We start from the raw sequence: 20,951 nt of genomic DNA, 5'->3' as shown, positions 1-20,951 counted from the left end.
CTTTATGATAAGGTCACGACTATAGTGCTATATGAAGTCTGTGAGTCACTTGTTTTTCAACCATACGGATGAGGAAATCTCTCCCCTGGCATTTTTATTTTTCTTTTTGTTTTTTGAAACTGCAGCTTCATTCGCCCCGGCCCACCATGATATATGGCCCTAACGCAGCATTCGCATTGTCTGGAGGCAGCAAGAAACGGTGAGGGAATTTGTAATTCGGCTTCATTTTCTTTTAGCTTTGCGATGCAACTATATGTTGAAAACAATTTTTTTTCAATTTTAGTTTTTTCTTCAATTTGGCGCTTTAAGCTATATGACGATGATCCATAACAGCGCGACAGACGGGACAAAGAAGAGGAGACACAACACAGACAGCACCAACTCGCCCAACAACTGGTTTTGTTAAGCTATATGACACCCTGCAAAACTATTTCACATTTTTTGTAGATTCTAACTCGGTCTTGTTCTCTTTTATCTGCTAGTTCTATTCATCTCTTTATTATGAGTTCAGTAACAGCAAGTTCCTCCCGACATTTTAACTTTGGACCTTCCTTTTATACTTTCCAGATTAAAAATAGTTTCGATAGCTCACTTCTCTCACAGCGAAAGCTATTAGTGGTACCACTCTACACAGAAAGGAGTAAATTGTCCTCTAGCGCTCACCCTTTTGTACAAGGGTGTGCTCTGGAGGACAGCTTACTCTTTTTTTACTCCCATATAGGCGCGTATTCTTGTTTAGAGTGTATTGTAGTACAGTGAGTGAAAATGAAAGGTGCGTGTGCATTATGCGCTCGAAGGTGCTGCTGGACATTTCCGTAAACAAATTCCGAAAAATAATAGCATCAGGCGACGAATGTCTCCGCATCATTGTCATTTGCAGCCTGCTTTCGCAGGCACACTATCCCTTACAAAAATGGTCTATAGACAATATATAGATTTCTTATACTCTATTGCCTTACTATAGATATTTCTTTTTGTCTATTCATAGTCTATAGACAAAAATCTACTAAAGGTGTATGACCATAAATCTATGGAATCTCTATAGGTTGCTTATAGGATTTGTATTGCCTATAGATGGTTCTCTAGGGTTTGTCTATACAGAGTCTACAGACACTATAGACAGAAGTCTATGAACTGTCTAAATAAATTTTTGTAAGGGACCGCGCTTCGTATCCTTTGCCGTGTGTCACCAACTGGCCTGTAAATTCCAGTCTTTGAAGTCAAGTGAAAATCGAGCGCTACTGACGCTCTAGATATTGGTGCAGTCTGGCATCGTACCATCATTATTCGAACACGCCATCGATATGCCGGAACACGCCAGAGTGGTTAACGCGCAATTCTCTCAAGGTCACCGTATACAGACAGGACGACACAACGAGCAGTTAGGGACGGCGGCAGTGATCGATTATGGCGGCCCTTGCGCAGAAGGACGCAACGTTAACGTGACGCAGCTGGCAACCGACAATAACAAGACGAGTTGGGATTTTTTTGTTGATGCATTTTCTAGAAGGTGGCGCCTCTTTCGGCTTTTTAAACCTTGACCTTCTCCTCCGTTAATGAATCAGTGAGTGAGAGAGTGAGTGAGTGAGTGAGTGAGTGAGTGAGTGAGTGAGTGAGTGAGTGAGGGAGGGAGGGAGGGAGGGAGGGAGGGAGGGAGGGAGTCAGGGGTTAAATGTGGGTATGAGTGAGTAAACGAGCTAGCAAATGAGTGGCCGAGCGAGAAATTAATGAAACAATAAATCACTGAATGAGTGAATGAAGGAATTTATTTCGATGCGTTCAGACATGTGGACATCTCTTGTCGCCTGCTTCTTGACAAGATGATATAGTAAGGGATGAATGAAATGAAGCAAAGCCAGTGAGGGGATCAACACTAGCTTAAATATGAGCATAATTTTCCTGCAAAATATATGCGGACACGCGTGAGCTGCAGATGGCATATATACATTGTCCAGTGCTGTCCAGTGCGCAGGTCACAAAAGCAAACAGAAACGCAGACACCAACGACAACGTCCGCTCGGAGAATGGACGGCAGAGATTCACGGAAGTGGCGAGGATACAGGGAGAGGGCGACTAGCTCATATCCGTCCGTCGTGAAGGGCCATAACTAGTTGAATGGACTTGACCTTCCGTTGGCCTCTCCTCCGGCCTTCGACCCTCCTCGCAGAGGCCGCGGGACGTCGCGCGTGCCGATAGAACACCAGTGTCCTTCGCTCCCTGTCTAGCTCTACCCAGACCAGCTGCAGAAGATGGCTTCGCTGTAATTGCTCCTTTCCAGGGTCATCCCCCGGTCCTTTGACTGGTTGACAGGCACAGAAACAAATTGATTGATTAGTTGGTTGAGTGATACTGATTGACTGACTGAATGATTGATTCATTCATTCACTGATTACGCTTAATAGCGCAAAAGCTGCGGTGATCGCACAGCGCTCAAACGTTGTTCAGGTTCTTTATTGAACAAAAGATGGCTTTGAGGACATTAAAGCAGCAGCTGCCTCACTTCTCGATGCAAGCCTCAACCGGGTTTTGAGAGAACGGATGAAGGGGGAGTGAACAACGCAGAGAGAGAATGGAGACCAAAACAGCAACGCTTGAGAAGTTGACCGATAAGCCGCTATCTCGGTAGCAGTCAGCGTAAGAGGATGAGGCAAGCAGAAAAAAAATTGGTACACCTAAAGACATTCCAAAATGGTTTTGCAAACACACTATGAACTCGCAGTTTTCGCTCGCTCCTGTACCGAAGAAATGGCAGTTAATGCTGCACCATCCGCACCCCTCTCCTTATGAATCCTGGGCCATACACTTCTGAGCCCAACTGTACGATATGCGACACCTGTTGTCGTTTGTCTCAAGACCTGTCCCAAGGCAGGTCTGTGGTCGCGGGTCTCAAAAGCCCACTCAAGATAATTGTAGCTGGCCTCAATACAGGTCTGTGGTCGCCGGTGCCAAGAACTGTCAAAGACTGGTCAGTGGTCGCCAGTGTCAACATCTGTCCTTAGGCAAGTCTGTGGTCGCGCGTCTCAAAAGCCGTCTCAATGTGTCTCTTGTCGCTGGTCTCAATAGGGGTCTGTGGTTGCCGGTGCCGAGAACTCTCAAAGACAGGTTTGTGGTCGCCAGTCTCAAGACCTGTCCCAAGCCAGGTCTGTGGTCGCTTGTCTCAAAAACCGCCTCAAGATAAATACCTTGTCGTGTGTCTCAATACAGGTGTGCAGTCGCCGGTACCAATAACTGTCAAAGACAGGTCTGTGGTCGCCAGTCTCAAGACGCTGATCCTCCGGACACCTACTGTACTGTTAAGAAGCGTGTACTGCATGTACATATTGCCGTGAGATCAAGTAGTGCATACCACGAGTGTATACCACAAGCAAGATCCCGCTGCTCCTACAACCCCTTTCGGTGTTTTCGCCAAGCAAGAGCGTACAGATTGAAACGAGCGAACTGACTCCCAGCTGAGAAGTGGCGTGGCAGTCAAGTCCAACTGCGGCTTTAACGGTATAATGCACCACTTTTTCTCCCGAGAGTACCAGCCTATCTTCTTCGCGAAAATTGGAAGGCTACGATGGTGACGGCAAAAGCGAACGTCCGTGTAGAAGGAAAACCTCCTACAGATGCTGTCTGGAGAAACGCCACCACTGCTTTTGTGGCACACGTGACAAGAATTTCTATCCACAGCGCATTAATGAATTACTGCGCACTGCTCTTACAAAAACTTCTTTAGACAGACTACAGAGTGTCCACAGACTTCTGTCTGTAAAGTCTACAGACTGTCTATAGAGGAACCTTAGGGAACAATCTATAGGCAATGCAAATCCTATACACACTCATAGACAATCTATAGATTTATGACCATACACTTTTAGCAGACTTTTGTCTCTAGACAGTCTATAGACTATGAACACACAAAAGGAAATATCTACAGGAAGGCAATAGAGTCTATAAGAAGTCGATAGACTGTCTATAGATCATTTTTATAAGTTTGGCTTTGAAACTGCGACTAACGATACTTTATGCACGCACTGTGAGTGGCATTCAAGACAGTTGTATGGCCTTGGAATTGCGCGGTACGCAATGGCTCTTCACATTCTATAGTCATTAGTTGCAACGAAACGCCTTTGCTGGAAAAGCCTTTGACGACTGCCGCGTGACAGAGGTATCAGACGGCGTCTCTTTCGAGCGGAGCATGAGGCGGCACGGAGAAGCACCACGCCGTAAAGTGCGAACGATTTCCCCATAATCGCCCGACCGAGGCCACAATTACTCCTCTTGCGCTCTTCCTTTAACGGCCCATAATTTCCTGACACTTCCCGCCTTGCGCCACTTTACCTGCGCGTGTTTTCTCGTGCCTTTAGCTCCTCAGCTTGTAAGGTTGTCTCGTGTAAATGACCTGCTTTTAAAGCTAAGGTCGTCGTAAAATCGCTGTTGTTTTAAAGTTTCTATGCGTGCGTGAACCCGCTGCTTGAAGGTCTCCGAACAGACGCGGTTCCAGCCGCGAAGATTTTGCAGCCACGAAGTGGTCGGCTGCAAGTTTCGTCTGCTCTTACTCCGAAGGAAAGTTTGAGTGCGATCTTGTGCCAACGAGAAGCGTGTTGTTTTCGCGTCCAGCTGGGTCTAAAACTCACTTGCTCAATAAAGTTTTTCTGTCTGTCTGTCTGTTTGTCTGTTTGTCACGTTAAGCTTCCAAACTTCAGCTGCTCGCAGATTTTGCCCGGAGGTCAGAACACGCATCAAACTCTGTTCAGATCCAGATGCAGCTATTCAACCTATCTACACAGGAACAGCTATAAAGAATGCAGTGCTGATACATATGAGCATGGAGGAGGAGGAGGAGGAGGAGGAGGAGGAGGAGGAAAGGCAGGGAGGTTAACCAGCCTAATAGCCGGTTTGCTACCCTGCACGGGGGGAAAGGGGTGAGGGGAGAAAAAGATGAAGAAGAAAAGACAGTTGCAGGAAATTAAAGTCACTATGCAAAGTCACAGCGTTCAGTAAAATCACAGCCTATCGTGCAGGCCAGAAGTCATCTAAAAGCGGAGAAGTGCCTTGGAGGCCTCCACCGCCGACGACCGCCGCGGCCAGTGATCGAGAATCTTCGTTTCCGTCAGTGGGTGCAGGTCTAGATGTTTGAATGCGCGGCAGAGAGACTGTCTTTCGGCGCTGTAGGAATGAGCACGGCTTAAAATATACATGATTCAATTTTAAGAAAACGAACGGCTATAGATACCGCGTTCGGCCACATGCCTACACCACCTACATGACATGCTTGAAATACGGTGACGAAGCTCAAGACAGTATAACAACATCCATAATTTTCTAAGCAGTTTTCGCTTCTAATAAAAGTCGTCGCTTGGCTGGCCTTTTAAGACTGAACTCTAAATAGAAACTCGACCTGATGAGTGGCAAATTATTTTACTGATCTAGTTATATCTGTCCGTCTACTAACAACTTCACTTCGCGTCTAGCCTCTGTGCACTATAAACACAAATAACCCTATATGAGACTAAAAAGGGAGTAAGTTGTCTCTTAACGCACCCTCTTTTATAGCTCCTTTCCGCGTAGGGTGTAAAATCTGGAGTGTTCCAAGACTCGGCATTGTCTCGACATTTAGAAATATATATGATGCTATACTTGCCGTACCGCGCGACTTCTCCATTTCACTTGTTCGCCCGCTCTCTCGCGAGACTGCTAACATTATCATGCATTGAAAGCTTGTCCTGACGAAATTACTGGCTGGCGTAATAACTGGCGCGTCTCAATACTGTGCAATGCAAAGCACTCACCTCTCCAGAACCGCCTATCCCTCCCTCTAGCTGCATTTTAAACAACCTTGGCTTGGCAACTATACAACGACTTATGAATAATATATGTACGTTCGTATCCTACGCTATTGAATGGAAGTTACACACTGAATTCGTCCACAACATAGCCGCTGTACTGCTAACGTACTTTCGGAATAGCTTTCCAGACAGTTCAGTGAAGTAAAACTACTAACGCACAATTTAAGCCGCAAAATAAATCGTACTTCTAGATTTCACACCCGGGTGAATGTACAACGTCAGCTTTTGGAAGTAGCTAAAAATGTTTCGGAAGGTTTCATTTTTTCCTGTTTGTTGATTCAACTAACCAAAACGAAAGTGGTTACATTAATAAGTTATCGTCTTCTTGCAATTGGGATCGGCGTTCGATGTGCTCTTCGGCCATATGTCAGCCCCGGTCCCCCTATTGATGACGTCACCGCTCTTCTACGGCGCCCCCCCCCCCCCTCGTTCTCTGCTCCCATGCCGCTACTTATCGGTGGAGAGGAGGAGGCCATCATTTCGAATTCCATCGTGACTATAGCGTTTGAAATATAGGTTACAATGTATTATTTTATTACATCACGTGACGCACTTGTTGGGGAAGGAACGTTATGGATGGATGGAATAAACTTTGATGTCCAACGAATAAGTGATCTACCCACCCCCCGACTCGCAGGTCAGGGGGGTGGCTGCCGCCGCCTCAGATGCAGATTGGAGGTCATGGGAAAAAAATTGCAGGGTTAACTTTGAAGACCGCATAGCTCCCGCAGTTACAAGACTTTCAGTATAACGCGAGCGTACGACAGCAAAGTGGATGCAATTGTACCAGAACAGGACATTCACCAAGAGCTTACGCATTAAGAGTTTGCAGTTAAAAGAATTGAAGAGTAATTAAAGGAAAGCTTTCCTTTATGTCTTGGTCAGTACAACTCATGAGTATTGTGAAGTTGCATAATTTGGGATAATATATGCTGGGGATCGACAAAAGCTATGATTATTCTGAGGCGCGGTGAAACAGAGATCACAACAAATCAAGCGGAGCGTTTCTAGCAAAGTAGGGTGATAAATCATAAACGTAAACATAACAATCATAAACATAACAGTATCAATAAATGAAGCGCTGAAACGTGTTCTTCCCTCCGCCTTTGACTAAAACCCTTCACTGGCAAAAGTTCGTCCTTGTTCATGAATTTCTACGTGCCGAAACCCCACCACTTCAGGAGGGGTTAGTGGAGGGCTCCGCATAAATTTCGTTTACTTAAGGTTCATATAATGTGCACCGAAATATCAGCACACGGGACATCTTATACATCTCTTGAAATATAGACACCGCAGCCGGATTCAAAACAGTCAAAAACAGTATACACAAAGTTGGCTGAAAGCATTTCGTGCATGAGTGTTGAAAACTGATAATGTGATAATGGAGAGGCACACTTCCAAGTATACGCTATCGACAGAGTTGAGGATGACCATGGGCCGAGTTCGCGTGTTTGATAAGATAAGCCTTCTGTTTCGATGACTTCCGTTCCTCTCAGAGCCCAGAGACGCTCTGTGCCTGGAACGAGGCCTGCAGCTGGTTAAAGCTGTTAAAGGAAGGGCGCACTTCGAAGTTCGCCGTCCACAGAGTTCAAGGTGTCGAACGGCGAATGTGTGCGCCCTGATAAGCCTTCTCTATCGATAACGTATCTGGCCCTCCCCCTTACCCGCCTCCGAGTGCACAGACGCTCTGCCGCCTGAAACAAAACATTCTGCCCTGAGTCTAGAGTGAAAAACATGCTACCTCCATAGTATTGATAGTTGATGAACGCATTTTTGTTCGGAAACGGGAAAACGCGCGTAGGCTTAGCTTCTACAAGCAAGTGAACAAAGCGACTCACGTGAACTTTAGCGGATTCATGCCTTGGGACGCGCGAAACCGCGATGGGTTGTGCTCGTTTTATTGGAGCTGCGGGTCGAGGCCACTGAGTTCAGGCACGTGCTTCCAGATGCCGTGAAACACAGGTGGCCGCCTAGTTTTGAAAAAATTCCGAGCGACTCTCGTGGAAAGCGTCAGCCGGATGTTTTCAATTTCTATATACGGAATGTCTGACTCCTGCTGCTGCATTTTAACCTGACAGCGTTAAAGGGGCTGTGAAGGGGCTCTAATAAAGTTGCGGCATGCCTGGGATATTGAAGCACTCCGCTACACGAATAGTGTCCAGCAAGGATTTTTTAAATGCGCTTTGTAGAAGCTGAGTTATCTGTAGTTAAAATTTGAATTTCAGCGTCTTCGCGCCTTTCCCTCTCCTCTCGTCACTTTTTGCACGCTGGAAGATAGGCGCTCCTTCGCCGACCCCCCTCTGGGAGCGGAGCTTCCCGACCCGCCGGAGATAAGCGGCTTATTGGCCGCGGCCATGGTAGCTGCCTGGGCGTCTGAAAGAATCTACCCAATGGCCACCTCTAACAGCTGGGCGCCCCACACCAGCTGTTGTGTGCAAAGTGCGGCGCGCGTATGACCATTGACTGCCGAGTTTCCCGTCATCAGCACACGCGCGCCGCGAAGACAACTGACTTTTTGACTGTTTGTGTAAATAATGTATATAGTATATTTATTTTGCATTTATAGTGTTCACTTTTAATGTTTTTATGCAGTGTATATCTATTTTATGTAGTGTACTGTTTACCTCCCCCCATGTCTTTCTTCTGTCCCCTCACCTCTTTTTTTTCATTTCTCCCACCTGCCTGCTATCCTTTCTTTCCGCTGCCCCAGCTCAGGTGCCGCCGCACGTGATGGCAGATGCCGGGGCTAGCAAAAATCTTTTACCTTCCTTTTATGTTATTTTAAATAAACCACTACCACCACCTTGTCTTCGCAGATGCGGGGGACGGAGGAGGGTGCGAGCATGAAAAAGTTGCCTGGAAGGGCTCGCCAACTTTGACGCGTGATTGTGGGTTGTCTGCTGCGTGTAGAAGAGCATTATTTGCCTCTGGTTTTCATGGCAACACAGTGCATGATTAAGTGAGTTAGTGTGCTCTCGTCGGAAGGCGTTTCAGAGCATCTTTAAGGGCCCCGTGTCGCAGAAAAGCCGGTGTCGTCGTTGGCGTTGGCCGTGAGCGAAAAATCCCTCCTCCTCCTCCTCGCAATGTACGCCACTGCCCCAACAGATAGCGCGTGACTGCAGCGCCTCCCGCTCGTCTCGTTCGGGCGCAGTGGGGCCGTGCGGGCACGCAGGAATCACGGGTTGAGCGGCGAACAACGCAGCGCACATCCAAAGCGCATTCACCCCGAAGCTTGCGACTTGCTGCCCATTTGTTCGGCGAGGAAACTATGCTGGCGTTCGTGGCATCGGGTTTATCGAGAACGATGTGCCGACGAACTATACGACTTCAACTTGGGTCCCGCGTGTTTCGCCAAGGCGCCTGGCAGCGCTTCTACGTGGTTTGCCGCTCCGCGTGTCCGTTTCATCATACGCAGGAGAGCGATTTGTCTAACGGGCAAGGCGTCGCGCCGAACGGGCGATGGCGTTCCGAGGAGTCCCTCCACTTCACTTCACTTTATTACCTTAAAGGCCTCCGGGATTGGGGGAATTACATAAGGGATGGGTTACATGCATAAAGCAGATTTAATAAACAACTAAAACACGTAAGGTACATAAATTATTTGCTGTTAAATATAGTAGATAAACAATACACAAATGTTGATGGACAGGTGATTGCGGCGATGTCGTGTGGAAGGCTGTTCCAGTCCCTGGACGAGCGTGGAAAGAATGACGATGCAAATGTGGTAGTGCGCGTACGAGGCCGGGTAACTTGAAGGGGATGACCAATGCGGGGCGAAATGCGTGCTGGCGGATTGATGTAAGGCGGATGACGAAGTGAGCTGTAATAAAATTTGTGAAACAAGCACATACTACTTATACGACGTCCACATGGTCGCAGCGACTCCCTGGCAGTGCTGCAACACGCTCTCGCGTTCCACTCTTAAAGGCGAAGCTTAAGCGTCCTCCAATTTTTTATCACGGCTGTGCGCACTCCTGTATGCATATAGTGAAAACTACTGAGCTGCCGTACGATTCTTCCTTACACACACAAAAGGCTGTCGGCTGCACATTGGGGGTTGCGATGAAAAACGTAGCGATTGCCATTTTGTTCCCCACTCAAGGAAGAGTTAAGACTGTCCTAGGAGCTCGTACATAATCGGCGCCAGAAAAAAATTAATAATAATTGGTTTTTGGAGAAAGGAAATGGCGCAGTATCTGTCTCATACATCGTTGGACACCTGAACCGCGCCGTAAAAGAAGGGATAGAGGAGGGAGTGAAAGAAGAAAGGAAGAAAGAGGTGCCGTAGTGTAGGGCTCCGGAATAATTTCGATCACCTGGGGATCTTTAACGTGCACTGACATCGCACAGCACACGGGCGCCTTAGCGTTTTTCCTTTGTAGCCATATGGCTGCGCTTGGGTGGTGTCAGTGAGTAATTATTCCCTAATAATAAGGGAGTAATTACTCATTGGCATCCACCCCAGCGCTTGGGTGGATGCCAATGAGTAATTAATCCCTTATTACAAATCTACTCCACCTTGGTGGATTCCCCTAAACATTTGACCAACACTGTTCCTACTTCGAGTTATTGATAAATTCGCTCTCGCCCTACCATAAGCTTGCCGTCCTGGTTAACTGAGTTGGTAGAGCGACTGCTCCGATGTAGCGGTGGACCCGGGTTCGAACCCCGGACCAGGACGAATTTTTCTTTAACTGCGAAGTTTCTGAGAAAGCTGTATAGCTTTCCTTTACAGCCGCATGGCTGTGCTTGGGTGGATGCCAATGAGAAATTACTCCCTTAGAACAAATATACTGCACCTTGGGGGATTCCCCCCTAAAGCATCTGACGAAGAACGTATGACATTTGTAAGACATATGTACGATAATTGTATAACATCTTTATGACAAACCTGTACGAGGATATTGCATCAAGCAGCTTTTTTTTCACTATAGGGACGACCGAATTCTTACTGCGATAGCATGCGGCACAAACGGTGTAGTGAGTGCTTCCCGTGGTATGGAGAACTGTTGGCATCTTTCCTGAGTGACAGACGGGCTGTCGCAGTGCGGCGACACATTCCTCTTCTCCTGCTCCTCTCTCGTAGCGACGGCAGCGCTCGCGGCGGTGGGAGAGCCACGCTAGAGCTGGGACAACAGAGTTCGTGCATAACAGCTGTAGTGTTGCAGAGTTCGTGTATAACAGCTGTAGTGTTGCAAGACGCATACTGTACGCGGCGAACAGCTTTAGAAAGAGCACGGCAAACGGAAAGGCAGCGCCGATGAAAGTCCAGCGGTTCATGGTCATTAAAAGGAAAACCGTCGCTGCTGTAAACATCGTAGCAACTTATCTAGCCCCCCCCCCCCCTCCCCTCTCCAACCTTTTTTGTTTTTTTCGCAAAGAAGCCCATTTGCAGACTTCAGCCGCATTCAGACAGACGATGAGTTCCCGAGGAGAAAGAGGCTTCGTTATAACGATGACTTCGTGGAATCGCGAGCTTAGTTATAACGAGAACGAAACAACGTTGTACTGCCGTCCGCACACCTCTACAGAGAGCTCGAACGGCGCGCTCTGTTTTACATTTATATTAATCGCCGCTGATTGCCGGAACCGATGTGACTTTGAAAGACATTAACAGTAAAACCCAGTCCACGACAATGCGGTCTTGTTGCGAGCCGTATACCACTCGTAAATGACGTCAGTAAACTCCCCGGTGAGTCGTTTGAGCACTCTAGACAGATCTGTGGACGACTGTATACATTTCGATAACTGGACTCGCAGCGTAAAGTTGAGAAGGACGTGGCCCACGCAACCTTTCCCCCTCCCCATTTTTTTTGTATTTATGTAGTGAAAACTACTGAGCCGTCGAACAATTTCACCTTCCTTTGTAAAAACAATTCGTCTTGAATTCGATCCGTCTTGAATTCGATTTGTCTTGAATTCGAATCGTCTTGGATTCGATTCGTCTTGATTTTAAACAGGCACGAACATACCCAACAATTGTGGGCCAAATCGTTTTTGGACGAAAACCAGCTTATAAACACAATTTTTTTCGTATATTGTAACATTTCACTATAACAATCAATATATTCGCAGATATCCAGTCGGCAGGCTTGCACTTTTTTTTTTGCTATTAGCGTTTTTGGTATCGTCAAAAGCGCCCCCCGTCGCTCTTCTACGGCCAGCTCGATGCGAGCTACGGAAACAAATGAAAAGAAAGATTTTACCACACATCGGAAGAATAGACAATTACCTTCAATATTTTCATAACAGTACCTTACACTTTTTCAATATTCAATTTTTTTTTGTCAAAGAATGTTGAACATGTAATTGATTACTCCTGTGCAGCTGCCTCGAACTGCGGCGCCCTCAAGCCTCGCGGCATATTCGAGACTGCAAAGTTCATCCCCAGCTTCTCTGGCTGAATGTTAAAGTTGATAGTCATCACATCTCCGCGAGGTCACTCAAAAGCCTCGACATTTCGCTGCCTTCTTTTTTTGCTTCTTTTTCCCTTCCTTTTCCCACTCTCTTTCAGGGGTCGGCAAACTGCGCCCCTAAATATCGTCCACGCGCCGCCCGCAGCAGTGCCCGCGCATATGTCAAAGGCTCCGATGCCGTACGTACACACGGCAAGCGATCCGCGGTGAACTGAACAGTAGGCGCGAAAGCCCCGGAGTTGGACTGCTTCGATAAGTTGTTGCTGCGTCGCGTCTCAGGCCCGCAGCAGTGCAGTCGCTTCCAGGAGAAAGCGAAATTATAAATCAAAGTTTAAATAGTTTTTTTTTTCGATGAAACTATCAGCTGGTATTTCCGCAAGCTTCAACGTTTTATGACAGTAACAGCTGGGATGCGTGGTTGTTAGGTCTGACATGACATTTTTTTTTTTGCGGTTACTTGCTCAGAGTTCTTTTTTGCGCGCACAAGGACGACAAAATAATTATTCTTTCGTATTCTGTCGTCTTTTTGTGGGCAAAAAAGAATTCTGAGAATGCACCAACTATCCCCACAACGCATATTACTGGAATACTTGCTGCCTCGGACAGGATACACGCGCACTTCCGCTACGTGGCGCTGCTTAATCCTCGTATTTGACAGCAGCAGGTGCTGCGAATGCTGCGGTCGACGTCGAAAAACAAAGCAATTGGACGATGGGTGGTTCAGAAGCAGGGCCGTGACGTAAGGATACAATTTCAGGATTAACAACTGGTCAAACTTAGAAAAGAATGTAACTTAAAAGAGAAATATATGATTATATTTCAATAAATATGGTGAATTCATAGAAAACATCGTTAAGTTTCACAGACTGGTTTAAAGAAATGCACAGAGAAAGAAATACAGACCATGGTGTCACCCTGCAACCACCCCGTTTCAAAGCGGACGCCCCTAACATTCATCTATCCATACGGCTGTACCTCCAGCGCCTCCAGCTTATGCACATTTATCGTAACGCCTGCTCACAAGCTCTTTTCCCCTTCCATTGGCGTCCTTCGGAAGATCTACGACCTGCGTAGCATTGCAACCCGGCAGCGTAGTCTGACCGGTTCGTGGTACATTACTAACCGGTCAGACAAACATGGTGGTCATCTGACTGTGTCGTCCCATCTGGCGATGCGATGTCGTCGACAACAATTTTGCGGTGCACGCGGAAAAGAGCAGCAAGACAGCTGGCTCTGCAAAAAGACAGGCACGATGTTTTCGACTGCCATCGTGCACGTACATTTGTTATTTTTTTGTTTTTTAAACTCAGGACGCCACCTGCTGCATACGCCAGTATACACTGGCCCCTTCTCGCAAAATTCTTGCAAGGTTTACACAGCCGAATGCTGGTGTTGAAACCTCCAAGCCTCACATTCGGAAGTGTAAACAGAGCGCGAAAAGCGCACATACATAAAATATCGAGACAGTTTGCTCGCGGCTGCGTTTCGATGGAGGCGAAACGCTAAGGCGCCCGTGTGCTGTGCGATGTCAGTTAAAGATCCCCAAGTGGTCGGAATTATTCCGGAGCCCTCCACTGCGGTACCTCTTTCTTCCTTCCTTCTTTCACTCCCTCCTTTATCCTTTCCCTTACGGCGCGGTTCACGTATCCGCCGATATATGAGACAGATACTGCGCCATTTTCTTTCCCTCAAAAACCAATTTCGAACCAATTTAAAAAATGCGGTTTTTATTAAAATCATAATAAAAATGAAGGACAAGATTTTTGCTAGCCCCGTCATCTGCAATCGATGCTGAAGCACTTGAGCTGGGGCAGCGGAAATGAAGGATAGCAGGCAGAATGGAGAAATGAAATGAAAGAGGTGAGGGGACAGGAAGACAGGATAGGGGGAGTACCAATTTAAACCCCAGTATGCGCATTACAACGTCGCTTCCAAAATCGATGTTATGTTCAAGTAGACACATAACATCCGCTCGAGGACACGGTCTGTAATGTTAACATCCACTTTCTGTCTCCGCAACGCCCGATCACCCCCTCCTCTCACCTCCCCTGCATTTCAGATAAGATGCAGAGGAAAGCTAAAGCTATAAACCCTCGAAAGCTATACATGTTTCGTTGCGGCGCGCACAAAGTAACGACATTTTTTACCATACGGGAACGCGTTTTTGTACAGTCGTTCAGATCTCGTGACAGGCCTATCGCGTGTTTGGCGAACAGAACTTGTTTGCACAGGGCGTTATGCGCGAAATTGCAGACCACAAGGAAAGCAAGGACACGGTTGGTTAACCACGCGGTAAGCTGAGCGCCTGGCAGCCGACGAAAACCCATTTCCTTACTGCACAAACCTGCGCCCTTCAAAGACACAGTCGTCTTGGGTTATCAGCGTGCGAAGGAGATAGTGGGATACCGTTTAAAACGGTGCAGCTGGCACGTGCTGAGAGTCCGCGCGTCTTTTTAACGAGTGCGTTATCGTTCCTGACACGCGGTTGCTGCTTTCCGAGGGGGTTCGGAAGAGCGGGACTGCTGAAGAGCACTGCCCCATTCTTCCTGCGATGTCCTCTCTTTTTCTGCACTTAACGAGCTCGACATTCCTTTGCGAGGCACAACGGCCAACGTTTCCGAGTTGTTCTTGTCGGTGGTTATTGCTCCTGAGTTGGAGAGTGGGTATTTGTTAAGTCTATTGTTCTTTCAGTGTCTTGCCAGCTACTACGCTTGCAACTTACTGCGAGTCATGAGAAAATATGCACCTAATGAACGACTTGGGACACCACGGCATAACCTCTCTCGTTGTTCGTAACATTGTACAGTTCATTGGAGCGCATATTCATTTACTGATAATTTAAATCACTCGCACATTCACTTTTACTCACTCACTCATTCGGCCACGAACTCATCCATCCACTCACTCGTCGTCTCATTCACCTGATCACCAAATCAGTCACTCACTCGCCACTCGCTGCCTTGCTCACTCTTCCTACATATATAGACATTCCCACATCCACTCGCTCGCTCACTCACTCACTCACTCACTCACTCACTCACTCACTCACTCACTCACTCACTCACTCACTCACTCACTCACTCAGTTTTTCGTTCACACGGATTCACGGACGCCAGCAAAAATTTCTGGGCTAGCCGGCCAAAATTTGTTCTCTTGGAACGATTCTAAGCTAGTAGTCATGGTAACGACCACTCTTGCGCGCAGTTTGGGACGGAGGCATATTTATGATAAGTTCGCTACCCGATAGCGCCAATCCCACGGTACACGCATCCTAACAAACCCGACTGCTCTGTTCGTACATCCCCACTCGGAAGCGATCTCGCTATAAACAAATTCTTGCCGAGCTAACTCTCGTCGGACGTGCGCTGTAGACGCTGTACCAGTCGGTATGTCGAGGAAACCATGTGTCGACGCTACTGAGGTTGTATAGGGACACCTGTGCACGCGAGGGCACCGACATCTGGCTTCTAACTTCTCCTCTCTCCCTGCTCTTTGTGGAAACTATGCGTCCTTCTCCTCTAAAGAGGGAGTAGTAGTAGTAGAAAACATTTATTCCAAAAAGGTAGGATAGAGAGGCGAAAATACAGATTTTGGGTGAAGTCCTTATTTCAGGACCCCAATGCCCACCGCAGTTGCTCTTGCTTGGGATATCAGCTTTCGCTGCGTCGCCGAGTCAGAGCTGAGCAGCAGGGCAGACTCCCACTGTTCCTCGGAGTGATGTTGGTCTAGTTCGGGGGGCTTGGGACCGGAGCAGCCCCATGTTACATGATATGTTCTTGGAATTCCGCCACACCTGAGGCAGATGCTGTCATATCTGTCGGGGAAGATGATGTGGTACTTGTGTAGGTTAGGGAAGGTGTTCGTCTGCAGTTGTCGCCATTCCCTCGCCTCTGCCGCCGTTAGCTTACGGTGTGGTGGGGGATAGACTTGTCTTTGTGTTCGGAGAAGGAGGAGGCTCTCGCCCTACGTAGAGGGGAGAGGGGGAAACAGCGCTGACTGCACCGACCAGTCAGCATTTGTTTCCAAGCGTTCACTGTAGTACGTTTCTAAGAAAATGCTTCGCGCTGTGTTCGGAGGGCAAAGCTCCCCCTTTACCAGCCTTCTGTTCAGCGCCAAAGGAAGGATACAGCCCATATAAACGGCCACATATGAGGGACGGTAAAAATGAAGGGTTGAAAGAAATTGGAAGAAGCAACGAAGACTACGATGGTTTGGTCATGCAGTTAGCTGCATTATTCGGTGAGTTGAGCTAATTGGTGTACATTGTTTGACTACAAACGCCCTATGTCCCTGCGTCCCCTGTCGCAGAGCTAGTGGTGCTTGTCCTTCCTTCTTCGTCCCTTGTCGTTGCGTTGAGTTTGTAGTCAAGAAATGAGAAAGGACGAAGAATACGGCGGAAAGAAGGCGATGAAGCTTGGCGGGAATTGCCCCGAGGACGACCGAGGAAGAGGTGGCGAGGCGATGCGGAGGAGGACCTAATGGCATCGAAACTCAAGAGAGACAGGGTTAATAGTCAACAATAATAATCATCATCTTCAGAACCCTGGCCACGCCCACTGCTGGACAAAGGCCTCTCCCATGTCTCTCCAATTAACCCTGTCCTTTGCCAGCTGCGCCCACCCTATGCCCGCAAACTTCTAAATCTCATCCGGCCATCTAACCTTCTGCTGCCCCCTGCTACGCTTGCCTTCTCTTAGAGTCCACTTCGTTACCCTTAAGAACCAGCGGTTATCTTGCCTTCGCATTACATGCCCTGCGCAAGCCCATTTCTTCCTCTTGATTTCGACTAGGATGTAATTAACACGCGTTTGTTCCCTCACCTACTCTACCAGCTTCCAGTCTTTTAAAGTTACACCTATCATTTTTCTTTCTATGGATCGCTGCGTTGTCCTTAACTTGAGCTGAACCCTTTTCGCTAGCCTCCACGTTTCTGCCCCGTAGTTGAGTACCGGTAAGATACAGCTGTTGTACACTTTTCTCTTGAGGGATATTGGTGAACTGCCACTCATGATCTGAGAGAGCCTATCATATGCGCTCCACGCCATTCTTTTCCATCGTTCATCTGAAACCCGCGTGATGGGGCGTGTCATGTTCTGCGAATAAAAAAATCAGCACAGTTCCTGCCACCCTGAACAGCTGCGAAGCGCTAGAATCTTTGGGACGAAAAAAGTGCCCGGAGATTCGATCGAGGCATATATTACTATGGCACAGGGACCATATCATCATCAGCAACATGAAGTCACCATCTTCCTGATGATCACCAGCCCGTCTGCGTCCACTGCAGGCCGTTACCTCATCCCTAGAAATATCCTAACCTTGTCCGAAAACCTGATCTCTGCCGCTCCTTGCAACGCTCACCTTCTCTTCGAGTCAATTCCATTATCTTTATGTCATTTTCGACAAACTTGCACCAGAATTGCTCCGAAACCAATGCGGTGTGCAGGTGCCCACAGTATATGCGTACCGATGTAATTATCGAAGGCAGAATAGCGTATACCGGTGCCGTTTATCGAATATGCTTTAAGGGTCAATAGGTTATCTGCTGCCTGCATTTCATGCCCTGGCCATGTCCATAACCTCGCCTAGATACCAACTAGCATATCATCGACTCGCTTTAATGACATCGTTCTTTACCTAACTGCAGGGGATTAAACTTTACATTATTGGTAGGTTGGTTTCTTGAGATATATTTGGTTTTTGGGGAAGGGAAATGGCGCAGTATCTGTCTCATATATCGTTGGACACCTGAACCGCGCCGTAAGGGATGGGATAAAGGAGGGAATTAAAGAAGAAAGGAAGAAAGAGGTGCCGCATAGTGGAGGGCTCCGGAATAATTTCGACCACCTGGGGATCTTTAACGTGCACTGACATCGCACAGCACACGGGCGCCTTAGCGTTTTTCCTCTAGATTATTTGTCGACAAGATGCGCGGTTAAATAAGGTTCCTTCACTTAAACGCTCATTAGATCGCGTTTAGCGCAGAGTCCCTGAGGGGAAATTTTGAAAGCGTTTCGTGAACTGATATTCTCGATTGATTTTCTATACATTAGGTTCAGGAGGCACTTTCGCCAATTTAAACTTCCACCCTGCGAATGCGCGCCAGGAGTTCGTAGACGTTAGAACCAGCACGTATTGACTCACACGGTTTGGGCAGGAAACTGACGGTCTCTCGGTCTGTGCTTGTACTCTTGCTGAAGAACTCTGCGGTCCCCGTGCCTTGCTTTCGTGGCATGGCGATCATCGAAGCACACGTTGCATACAACTGCGCGGTGCGAAGGCCTTGAGCCCCTTTTAAAGCTGTGTGCACGGGCGCCTCATACAAGTACACTGCTTTCAAAAGAACAATGCGTTTAAACCCGCCGCTTTAGCTCAGTTGTTAAGTTGTTAAGGTCCGGGTTTATTCCCGGGTTCAATGGTGAAAGCACTGATTAGTATTTCTTAAAAGAACCAAGAAAGTCGACAATGAAAAGAAGCTCAAAGTAAAGGCAAAAGAGAGAAGTCGGGAGAAAGGAGAGACAGAGAATATGTAATCTCGAAAACATATGCGAGACAGGCCGCGTGATACCATAGTCGGCTCCAAAGCGCTGACGATTGTCGCCTCGTTAGCTGCGCGCTCGATCGTAGGGTGTCTCAGTGCACGAATCCCATCAGTAATATTTAAAAACAGGTTTCTTTAGGTATAACGATGACTTCTGCAGCAGTGGTGGGGGACGTGAGGAAATACATAAATAGTAGTAAGTATAGAAGCTGTGTAAAAATTATAACACTTAACATTTCAACTATCACACTGATGCACCTGGCTCTAAACAGAAGTTTCTAGCGGTTCGTTTCTAATAGGCACATCGGTTTATAGAATTTCAAAACTGTCAATACAGTCGAAGTCTTCGCAGGACGAATTCTGGCCAACCCCAGCGTCAAACCGAAACTATACGCGCCAGCCTATGGAACGGGCGAAGCCACGCCCACCAGCATATGTCGCCTGGCGGCGCGTGTGTCACGTTACATACTCTCTCTCTCTCTTCCACCCCGGCCGCAGGTTGGAAGCGGCAAACAGCGGCGAGAAGTGCAACCCGGGTCGGGGAGAGGGAAGGCCGGAAATGACGTGTTTTGCCTGGAAGGAGGGGAAGGACGTGGGGTGGGTCACGAAACGTGTTTGAAAAACGGGAGCTTACGCGCTACGCATATTAAAAGTTGAACCTCATTATAGCGAAGTTGAAGGGGCTCGTCGATTACTTCGTTATAGCCGTAGCATCTTTATAGCCCGTGTTGGCCGAGCATCCAACGGGAATCGTCCTTCCTTCGTTATATCCATTATTTCGTTATAGACAGTTTAGTTATGAGAATAATAATTGTTTTTTTTGGGGGGGGAGGAAATGGCGCGGTATCTGTCTCATATATCGTCGGACACCTGAACCGCGCCGTAAAGGGAAGGGATAAGGGAGGGAGTGAAAGAAGAAAGGAAGAAAGAGGTGCCGCAGTGGAGGGCTCCGGAATAATTTCGACCACCTGGGGATCTTTAACGTGCACTGACATCGCACAGCACACGGGCGCCTTAGCGTTTTTCCTCCATAAAAACGCAGCCGCAGTTTAGTTATAACGTTCGACTGCATAAAACGAGACACGGCGTCCAGACCGCGTTCTCGTGAGACGCCGAAAAGCAAAATGCGGACTCAGCCGCAGCACAGCAACAGGTCGTTAAAACGTGTCCACGACGCGCTTCAGCACGCTTAGCTGCTGCGTGTAGATTCTGAGAGCAATGTAAGCCCCGTTGTGAGTCCGTAAATGTCATGGCATTTCAACTAGAACCAGCGCAGTGATCTCAACAGCATTTTCTTCTTTCCCCTGGCTGCGCGCGCGTATGTGCGTTCCTGCTTGTAATCAGTATCCACCGAAGCACTATGAGCTTGTATAATGTGACAGAAGGGTTCATTTCTGATTGTAGTCTATTGTTTATACGTAGTGGCACAAGCAGAGGCTTAATTGTTTACATTCTTTTTAGGCTGCCCCACTATGCTTTTTGTAGTCTATTGTTCACCGCTAGTCGTCGCCGGCTGAAGCGCGGCTATATACTGCACCTATCGTCATTTGGGCTTAAGGTAATAATAAAATGCTAACGCAGGGTACATCCTCGCTCCAGCTAGTGACGACTAGCAGGAAAGAGAGAAAAAAAGTAGAATCGGATTTTATTTCAGCTTTAAAAAGCAGCGCGAAAAACTCAGAAGGAAGTTATTGTTTTTTTTTTTTTGATAGGTTGTTTATTGCCTCTGGGCATAAGGGGTGTTGGGAAGAAAAGAGAAAGGAAAGAAAAGAGTGGGCGGGTGTTAAATAAAGCAGGAAAGGTGGGTCGATCTAACGAAGGCGAGGAGGGAGCGGTGATGTGGCCCCTGCGTTCAATCAATATATGACAGCGGGTTGTCTGGGTGGAGACCCGCTGCTGCCAGGTGGCAAATTCTAGTTGGATTCATTGCCGGGCAATCCCACAAGTTGTGAATGTCAGCCTCAGTGCCTTGTGAGTTGCATACTGGACATCCTAGGCGGGGATATAAGTGGCGAAGTCGAGGCCACGTCCCAGTTGCGGCAGGAGTGAGGGCAACCCCGACCTGGATCCTCCGGAGCAGAACCTCTTCTGCACGGGTAAGACCGCGGGGGAGGGTTACCGCACACGGAGGGACGAGAGCACGTGTGCAGCGCCGGAGTTGTTCCT

General features: G+C 47.7%; 1 protein-coding gene across 5 annotated transcripts in view; it reads right to left on the bottom strand.

Moving 5' to 3' along the window:
* Positions 1–20,951, bottom strand: part of LOC144132894 (equilibrative nucleoside transporter 3-like) — an 85,341-nt gene that overhangs the window by 49,266 nt on the left and 15,124 nt on the right. The window contains exon 1 of one of the 5 annotated variants that reach the window (XM_077665617.1): positions 18,391–18,568. The exons of 2 other annotated variants lie outside the window; for them this stretch is intronic. In XM_077665617.1, the coding sequence (XP_077521743.1) occupies positions 18,391–18,488 (98 nt within the window). In that variant the 5' untranslated portion in view covers positions 18,489–18,568. Of the gene's footprint in view, positions 1–7,669; positions 7,735–18,390; positions 18,569–20,951 lie in introns of those variants that run through there. 2 more of the 5 variants (XM_077665615.1, XM_077665616.1) reach the window with 2 other exon arrangements.

Source organism: Amblyomma americanum, chromosome 5, assembly GCF_052857255.1.
Source record: "Amblyomma americanum isolate KBUSLIRL-KWMA chromosome 5, ASM5285725v1, whole genome shotgun sequence".
NCBI lineage: Eukaryota > Metazoa > Arthropoda > Arachnida > Ixodida > Ixodidae > Amblyomma > Amblyomma americanum.
This window is presented reverse-complemented; position numbering and strand designations above follow the sequence as displayed.